At 47.0% G+C, this 10,042-nt stretch overlaps 1 protein-coding gene across 1 annotated transcript; it reads right to left on the bottom strand.

The window, feature by feature from the left end:
* Nucleotides 1–3,509: 3,509 nt before the first annotated feature.
* On the bottom strand, nucleotides 3,510–9,812 carry LOC116835052 (tubulin alpha chain-like). Its single transcript, XM_075071893.1, is given in 4 exon segments — nucleotides 3,510–4,469; nucleotides 6,103–6,251; nucleotides 9,633–9,725; nucleotides 9,728–9,812. Coding segments are annotated over 4 exon segments (1,287 nt in total).
* Between the last annotated feature and the right edge of the window lie 230 nt (nucleotides 9,813–10,042).

Here is a 10,042-nt window from a genome sequence, read left to right as displayed (position 1 = left end):
AATGAATAAACGTTTATCCAAAAAAAATACAATTTAAAATATTCCAGCAACTCACACATGTAAATACAAGAAACAATATAAAAACCTATGTTGTCTTTTACCTGTACTTAAGTGGAAAACAGAAGGTTAGAAAGTCTGGAGTAGAGAAATCACTCTCAGAGCCGAGAGAGCACAGAGACACAGACAAAGGGGACACACCCCAAAATTCCCTCCCTGAGCTTTTTTAAAATCTGGTTTCCTGATTGGTCTCTGGTCAGGTGTTGGTTCCCTTTGTTAACCCTTTACAGGTAAAGAAACATTAACCCTTAGCTATCTGTTTATGACAACCTCTGAACTCTGAGTCTCCACTGACCAGGACAAGACAGTGAGTGAAGTGCGGTGGAGGGAAAAGTGAGGGGCACGTTAAATAAACATTTGTTTTGTTGGAGTATATTTTGAGTCACTTTACTCCAGAATGCTAGATTTGTGACTGGGAATGGAAACTTATATAAAGTGTTGTCCTAGTAGGCCAAGATTTTTAAAATGCATTTGCCAAGGTTGTTTCTCCACATTGTTTCTATCTTGGGAGGTCATTATGTTGGGAGTTTCTGCGCTAATATTTTTATTATTATAATTAATTTTTACATAAGAATGGTCATACCGGGTCAGACCAATGGTCCATATAGCCCATACCCTGTCTTTACAACAGTGTCAAGGCCAGGTGCTTCAGAGGAAATGAACAGAACAGGTAATCATCAAGTGACCATCCCCTTGCCCATTCCAGCTTCTAGCAAATAGGCGGGACACTCCAAAAGAGCATAGTTACTGCCATCCCTCCCCATCCTGGGCTAATAGCCACCGGATGACCCGTTCTCCAGGAATTTACTCTAGTTCTTTTTATAATCCTGTTATAGTTTTGGTCTTCACAGCATCCCCTGGCAAGAGTCCTGGGTTGACTTTATATTGTGTTGAGAAATACTTCTTTTGTTTTTTTAAAACCTGCTGCCTATAATTTCATTGGGTGACTGCTAGTTCTTGTGTTATGTGGAGATTAAATAAAATTTCCTTATTCACTTTCTTTGCACCAGTCAAATTTTGTAGACCTCTATTCATTCCCATTAGTCTCTCTTTTCTAAGCTGAAATTTCCAGTCACTTTAATCTCTCCTCTGTTTCATACCCCTGATTATTTTAGTTGCCCATCTCTGTACCTTTTCCAATTCCAATATATATATTTTTAGGATGGGTGACCAGATCTGCACACACTATTCAAGGTGTGCACGTACCATGGATTTATATAGAGGCAATGTGATATTTTCTGTCTTATTATTTATCCCTTTCTTAATGATTCCCAACATTGTTTGCTTTTGTGACTGCTGCTGCACATGGAGCGGATGTTTTCAGAGAACTACCCACAATGACTCCAAGATCTCTTTCATGAGTGTTAACAGCTAATTCAGATGCCATCATTTTGTATGTATAGTTGAGATTGCTTTCCAATGTGCATTACTTTGCATTTATCAACATTAAACTTCATCTGCCATTTTGTTGCCCAGTCACCCAGTTTTGTGAGATCCCTTTGTAGCTCTTTGCAGTCTGCCTGGGACTTACCTATCTTGAATAGTTTTGTATCATCTGCAAATTTTGCCACCTCACTGTTAACCTATCTTTCCAGATCATTTATGAATATGTTGAACAGTAATAGTCCCAGTACCAGCCCCTCTGGGATACCATTATTTATCTCTCTCCATTTTGACAACTGATAATTTATTCCTATCCTTTGATTCCCACCTTTTAACCAGTTACTGATCCATGAGAGGACTTTCCTCTTACCCCATGATGGCTCACTTTTCATAAGTCAATTTAAATTAAATACTTTTTTTAAAATGTATATTTTTTTAGAAATCTAGACCTGTTATGTGTTTCGGTGTAACTTGCATTGTTCTTATGTTAAATTTGCATAATCCTAACAAAACATTTATTTTATTCACATCTCTTTTATTTATCTCATTGGTCCTGACACCTCACCTGTAAATTCAAACACTCCCCCTAATTTCAATTCCTGGGGAAACCACTGGGCCTGTCAGTTAACATGGCACATAGGTGAATTAAAAATTGGCTAGTTTTATATCACTCTAGAGTTTGTTTTTTAAAATCAGAATGGCATGTGGTGTCAGGACTTCTGTAAGGATTTGGCTAAGTATATTAGAACACTATTACCTTGACCAAGCAGAGTTGCCGTCTCATCTGGAGAAAAAAAATCAAATTAGTCTGAGGGATTTATTTTCCATAAACCCACGTATATTTGCATGAACATTAAAAAACATTAAAGCATGGTCATTGAATCCCATGTCAACCATTCTGTTATCTTAAAGGATTTAGAGATCTATTAGCCTGACAACATTACCTAGCTCATCCCATTTGAAAACTGGCACATTAGCTTTTCTTCAGTCTTCTAGAGCTGCTCCAGTGTTCCCAGACTTACTGAAAAAAGTCAACAGTAGTCAGCCAGCAAGTTTCTCAGCCAGCTCTTTTAAAACTCTTGGATATGTTAGTTGGACTTGCGGATTTTGAAAGTGTCTGACTTTAGTAGCTGTTTATTTTACATCCTCCACAGATACTAGTGGAAAGGAAAAAGGTATTATCACCATGAGACAATATTTTTTCTCAAAAATGCAAAAACAAATATTGAACACTTCTGCCTTCTCTGCATTACTATTGCTAATTCTACCATTTCCATCTTGTAATGGGCTAATATTTTCAGGATTCTTTTTATTCCTAATACTTAAAAAACTCCTTGTCCTTAACTCTGCTGGTCATAGATTTCTCCCTGTGTGCCCATACTTTACTGTTGTACGACGACACTGGCAGCTGTGGGGATAGCAACACAGAATTATGGTTAGGAGAAGTGGGAAAACCTATGCCATCAGGAAGCATTTTACACAAATCACTATCATTTGTTCTCCAGCACCCGCCCATCACCTTCTGGGTCTGGGAGCACTTGTTATGGCTGAAGGATGGCAGAGCCTTTTCCTCCTCAAGAACCTAGTGGAGGATTCAGACACTTGGAATCTCTACGTTCAGGGAAGGAGTCAGTTTGACACTTGTGTGTGAACTTCAGGCTACACCCCCAGCGCAGCACTTACAGCTCCACCACAATCTGCGGTAGAAGTGAAAACTCTGCTCCTGAAAGACAGGTCATTTGCAATCTTGTACTAAACAAACAAGCACGCAAAAGCTTAACTGTAGACACCCACATTTCAGAGTTCCCACCTCCAGGCTTAGCCAGAATTAATTGAATGAGAGAGAAGTTTGCAGTTAAGAATTTATTCTCACAGTTCCAGTTCAAAGAGAACTGGCAAGCAGAGGACATGACAGTCATTGGACACACGACCCTCTTCCATGCTGCAACGGTCAATGGGACATGCAGGGATACATCCAGCAGCAAGACTACAAGTAATTAAATGTAACCCCAGATACATCTAGCCCACAGGAGGAATAGCACTGCCAGGCTAATACCGAGAACAAGCATTTAATAATCTTCTTCCTCCGCCTCATCCCCATCTGCAGAATCCAACCCAACTTCCTCATAGTCCGTCTCTAGAGCAGCCATGTCCTCCCTGCCTTCGGAGAACTCCCCCGCCTCCATCCCCTCCCCCACATACCAATGCACAAAGGCCCATTTCACGTACATCAGGTCAAACTTGTGATCCAGATGGGCCCAGGCTTCTGCAATAGCCGTGGTGTTGCTCAGCATGCAGACGGCCCGCTGCACTTTAGCCAGGTCTCCCCCTGGCACCACGGTGGGAGGCTGGTAATTGATGCCCACTTTAAACCCAGTTGGGCACCAGTCCACAAACTGGATGGACCTCCTGGTTTTGATAGCTGCTATAGCTGCATTCACATCCTTGGGTACCACATCCCCCCGGTACAGCAGGCAGCAAGCCATGTATTTGCCTTGGCGAGGGTCACATTTCACCATCTGATTGGAGAACTCAAAGCAAGCGTTGGTGATTTCAGGCACTGAGAGCTGCTCATGGTAGGCTCTTTCTGCCGAGACTATGGGTGCATAGGTAGTGAGGGGGAAATGTATGCAGGGTTGGAATTCAGTGAGATCCACATTCAAGGCACCATCGAACCTCAGGGAAGCAGTGATGGATGACACTATCTGGGCTATCAGCCTGTTGAGGTTGTGGTAGGAGGGACGCTTGGTATTGAAGTTCCGGTTGCAGATATCGTATATGGCCTCATTATCCACCATGAAAGAACAGTCTGAGTGCTCCAGCGTGGTGTGGGTGGTCAGGATGGAATTGTAGGGTTCCACCACCGCAGTGGAGACCTGTGGGGCAGGGTACACCGAGAACTCCAGCTTGGACTTCTTCCCGAACTCCACTGAGAGACGCTCCATCAAGAGGGATGTGAATCCAGAGCCTGTGCCTCCTCCGAAGCTGTGGAAGACCAGGAAGCCTTGAAGGCCACTGCACTGGTCAGCCTGCAGTAGAAGAAAGTGTTGGACTCCCATTCCCCTCTTAAGGGCTAGGATTTAAAGCATGATGTGTATGAAACAATCATTGAGACAAGGCACAAGTGACATTTTTAGTCATCACTTACAGTTGCCGGTTGGAAAGGTGAAACATGCCATAGATCGCTGCCTCAGGCTGTGTGGGCACAAGTCACAGCCTACCCTGAGGAAAGTTCAGTTAAAACAGCTAGTGAAGCAGACCCTGGTTCTGCATTTTTAAGAGTTTCACCTTTAGAATAGGCAATATGCCAGCAAGTGAGCGGGGAGCATGGTGGGAGGGATACCTGTTCAATAGCTTGTCTTCAAGGGGCCAGTTGCTGGAGGACAGTTCATTTTGGCTGCCATTGTTACGGAATTCAGATGCCTCTGGTTAGATGCATTCAACACCCACTGATGTCAAGGCAATCACTACCCCAAGCATTTTGGGGAAACGTTTTTATGAAGTTCCCATGCACGACAGGCCCATGCCTAGAAGACAAACTACTGAGGCACATTATTCCAGGAAACTCTCAGCTTCTGTTTTAAAGAGTTTCTAGCTGTTGTGGTTGGCGGCAGCTTGGATGCATGAACCAAGTGTCACCAGTGCAATCAGGGCCGTGCAACCATTTAGGCAACCTATGCAGTCGCCAAGGCACTAAAATTTGGGGGGTGGCATTTTCTTCGGCAGTAACCATGGTGGCCAGATCTTCAGCTGCCCCGGTCACCGCCGGCATTTAGGCAGAGGGAGCTGGGGCAGAGGAGTGTGGGGAGGGCCGCCTGTAGCAAATAAAGGGGGTGGGGGCAGCACACAGGGGAACTCCCTGCCCCAGCTCACCGTGGCTGCTTCACTTCTCCCGCTTACCAGGCTTGCGGCACCTAAGCTGATTCCCGCCGCAAGCCTGGGAGGCGGGAGAAGAGAAGCAGCCACGGCGTGCTCAGGGAGGAGATGGGGCAGGGTTGAGCTGGGCCGGAGGGGGCCTCAGGGTGGAGGGGGGGGAAGCGTCTGCAGGGAGGGCACCTCAGGGCAGAGGGGGGGGAACTGCTGGGGGGTGGGGCACAAGGTGGAAGTTTCGCCTAGGGTGCGAAACATCCTTGCACCAGCCCTGAGTGCAATCCTGCCTGCCTGAGTCTAAAACATGAACTCTAAGCAGCGCGAGGGGTTCTGTGCATCTCAACCAGATCCATTCCCTGGGAGGCCCAGCCACCCCCACCTAGAGCAGAGGAGAGTGGTCAGAGCAATGAGGGCCCTGCCCACCCACTCCAATGGGAAGGCTGCCCTCATGGCCACACACTGGGGATCTCCAACCCGTAACACACCTCACCAGTGGATTACACAGACACATACTGGGTCCCCCACTGGGTGTGGCTGAGAGAGACTGGACCCCACACTCCTGCTCCTAAGGGGTGGGTGGGAAGGGAGCCACTGCCTTTTTGTGATGGGAGTAGGGCACTTCCTGAAGGGAGTGGGTTCTCAGGGTGCAGAGGGAACCCCTCCCTTAGCTCCAGCAATGTAAGCTCAGGACTAGCTGCCTGGAGACCCAGGGTTCAAACTCTGCAGCCAGCCCACATTGCAGAGCTGTGCCGTGCCGCACCAGCCATTTACAAAACTGATTTTCCTACTTGCCATTTTGCGAATCCTGGCAGATACTTTATCAATGATTTCCTTCCCAATGGTGTAGTGACCTCGGGTGTAGTTATTGGCTGCATCCTCCTTCCCTGTGATGAGCTGCTCTGGGTGGAACAGCAAGCGGTAGGTCCCCATGCGGATCTCATCTGTGGGGGAGTGAGACCGTATAGTGAGATCTGCAATCTACCATGATAAAAATGGAGCTGCTATCAGACAAGAGCATGAGAAGGTGCATAAACTGCCTGGGCAACTAAGCCACAGTGAGTTAAACCAAGGATAGATTAGGCCCACACAGTAGGTTTCATGAAACCCAAGCGTGACGTTGCACTCCATAATGTGTTACATCATATTTCTATAACTGAAATATGCTATCCACTGAATGTGTTCATCATATTTGCATGAAACTTGTATCTGAAACTAGGAATATGAAGTATAACTGAGATCCCATAGTAGTTATGCAGAGTGTGGGCCATTAATGGTGGTTTAGAATCTTGACGGCTCCCATTGACTAGGACAATTGGTTGTAAATGGTTTATTTACCTGCAAGCCTTCCTGTGTAACTGCAGATGAGCTGTGGAAGAATAGAGGGGGTCTCACAGGACATTTCACCTGATACTGGAATCCATCTTAAACCCGGTGTTTTTCCATTTAGAAGGAGGGGTGGGGACCCAGCTAGACAGATTCCCACCTTGTGCCAAAGCTATAAAAGGGGGTGGAAGAGAACAAAAGGAGGTCCCCATCATGAGAAAGCCCCTGCTTTTCTCCTAAGATGCCTGCTGGAACTAACAAGGACCGTACCAGGGGAAGGATTGGGTCCAGATTAGGAAGGAGTCTAGTCTGTGAAAGAAGCTTATTGGAGAGTGAGATTTACCTGTAATCAGTTTCTCAATGTATTGGGCTTAGAGCTGTGTGTTTTATTTTGCTTGGTAACTTACTTTGTTTTGCTTGTTATTACTTGAAACCGCTTAAGTCCTCCTTTTTATACTTAAACAAAAGTGACTTAATTGATGAAACCCGAATGAGCGATTAATACCTGGGGGAGCAAACAGCTGTGCACATCTCTATCACTGTTATAGGGGATGGACAATTTACCAGTTTACTCTGTATAAGCTTTACACAGAATAAAAAGGATTTATTAGGGGTTTGGATCCCCCTGAGAACTGAGTGATGGAGATGTGTGACCTACAGAGCTGTTTTCACTTAAAGTCTGAAGCTTTGGGGGCATGGACCAGACTTGGGTTGGTGTTGCAGCAGGCTAGCGTGTCTGGCTCAACAAGGCAGGGTTCTGGAGTCTCAAGCTGGCAGGAAAAAATGGGCTCTGAGGTAATCTCAGTATGTCAGGTAACAGTCCCAAGAGGGTCTCTGTGACCAAACTTGTCACACAAAGGTGTTTGGATGCTACAGCAATAAGCTCACCAGGAAACCCTGAATGAGAGGGTTAAAACTACTTTAAGTGACTTCTGAGAATAATTCCCCATCAGACACTGCTGCTTTGTGCTAGCTCATGGGAGCTGGGAATTGTCCATGTTGAGGGACTTGCAGGAGGTTGCACCTTTCAGTTCCTGTGCTCTGAAGAGGTGTAGTAACAAGCACAGAGATAATCTAAGTAGTGACCCTGTGTCTCAGATCCATCCAGCATTCCCCTCCACATACATCACTCCCTGCCCAATGCACGTGCAAGAGGAGAATGCCATGCCTTTGGAGGCCATGAGAGAGGTTTGTATTTTCATATGGGAAAGCCACGTGTCTTCAAGCCCAGAGACTGTCCCCATTTTCAGGGTTTGTTCCAGTGTCTTCTCAGAAAGATTTCAGTGTGGCAGGTTCAAGCCAGTGACACTGTACCCAGACTAGATATGGACCTTGGGGAGGACATCTAGGATAAGAACCAGCCAGAGCATCCCTCCACCAGACTGGCCACCATGTGCTTCCTTCACCATCTGCATTCTCTCCTCCCCACTCCCACAGTGACCCTTGCACACAGGGAGGAGGGAGAGAAGTTGCTTGGGTGAGAAAGGCATCCTTTGCACTAGCCACTGCCACAACCTTCCCATGCCCACCTCCATGACCTCACCCAGGGAGGGTCATTCCAATGGGACACTTTGGTCTTCACTGATGACTAAAGCACCATGTTTTAAACAGAGGAGCTTCAGTCCAGCAGCATCCTTTTAATATTGAACATCCACTATCTGAATGAAGGCCTATTAGTTACACCCTCTCTAGAAGTTTGGGGAGCAGGGATGGATTAATACAGGGGCTTTCGGAGCTGCAGCCCAGGGCCTCAGGTAAGGGGATCCTCACAAAAATAAATCCATAATTATATACAATTCAGCAGTCACCACGATCGACGGGTCAATCCTGGAGTCTCTGCCAGTTGATCATGATCTCCGGACTGCTAAGTGTCCAGCAAGGCTCGGCAGGCTTCCTGCAAGCTGTGACCCCATGCTGCTCCCAGAAACAACTGGCTGCTGGCACATCTCTGCAGCCCCTGGGGTGGGAGGGAGAGAGGGGAGGCTCGGGTCCACACACTGCCCAGGCCCCCAGCACCATCACTGCAGTCAGTACATGGAGACATGCTGTCGTCCTCCCCTGAGGGGCACGCAGAGACCTGCCAGCAGCTGGCCACTTCTGGGAGCAGCGTAGGGCTATGGCAGGCAGGCAGCCTGCCTGAGCCCTGCTGCACCATCGGCTGAGAGCTGCCTGTGGTAAGCGCCTCCTGCCTGGAGCCTGCACTTTGTACTCCCCTCCTGCACCAACCCCCTGCTGCAGGTCAGAATCCCTCCTGCACCCAAACTCCCTCCCAGGGCCTGTCCCCCAACACTCTGCCCCAGCCTGGAGCCTCCTCCTGCACCCAAACTCTCTCCCAGAAAGAAACTAATACAACAGCTGGTCTAAGGTAAGAAGTCGGCTATTTTGAATTAAAACTCTATTCTATGTGTTAAGACTGAAATGTAACCACAGAACGGCTTTATGTTAATTAAAAGGCAAGTTTAGTATACAGTTAATAGCCTCAATGCCATAATGGTGATCATTGTGTTTTAAATTAGGAAAGACTTGTATACAAGGGCCCCACCAAATCCAATAGCTCCTGGCCCACAGGAGAGTTAATCCAGCCCTGCTCATGAGGCTGGTGGAGATAGCTCATTGCCTGATTGGACCCCAGCCATCTGGAGGCCAGTCTCCCAACCCTGCAAGTGTTCGCAGTTGGTGATGGAGAGGATGACAAGATTGACAATCACTGCACACAGGGCCGCTTTAGGACCATTCCCTGGAATTGGGCCCTGCACCCTAAGCACTTTTTAATTTTTAAATTTTTTGTACTCACTCAGCAGCTGTCCGGGTCTTCAGTGACATTTCAGCAGTGTAGGGGGGGGGGGGGTCCTTCAGTGCAGTGGAATGAGCAAAGGACCTCTGCCACTGAAGTGCCACCGAAAACCCAGACTGCTGCTGAGTATTCAAATTGGGCCCCGCAGTTCCTAAAGCCAGCCTTGACTGCACATCAAGGAGATTCATCCATGTCAGTATCTTACCAATGACTGTTGGCTCCAGGTCTATGAACACCGCTCTGGGAACATGCTTCCCTGCTGCAGTCTCACAGAAGAAAGTCTCAAAAGAGGAATCTACTTGTTCACTTGCTTTGGGGCAGGAATGGTCCCTTCTGGTAGGACTCCATGTTCTAGGCAATTCAGTTCCCAGCAGGCATTGCCCATCTGGACTCCAGCCTGGCCCACATGGATGGAAAGGCACTCCCTCTGGAAACACAGTCAGAACTGCATTGAGAGACACAGGCTGCATGTGCCACGCACACAGATAACTGACCTAGACAACCTCAACCCTGCATCAGTGGGATCAACCTCAGCCTTGCATCCCACCTTGAAGGATCAGGATTCATTTTCAGTAGGAAGGATAAAATTCCCCATAATTTTCTTTTTTTCTAGAG

Source organism: Chelonoidis abingdonii, chromosome 1 (assembly GCF_003597395.2).
Source record: "Chelonoidis abingdonii isolate Lonesome George chromosome 1, CheloAbing_2.0, whole genome shotgun sequence".
Classification (NCBI taxonomy): domain Eukaryota; kingdom Metazoa; phylum Chordata; order Testudines; family Testudinidae; genus Chelonoidis; species Chelonoidis abingdonii.
This window is presented reverse-complemented; position numbering and strand designations above follow the sequence as displayed.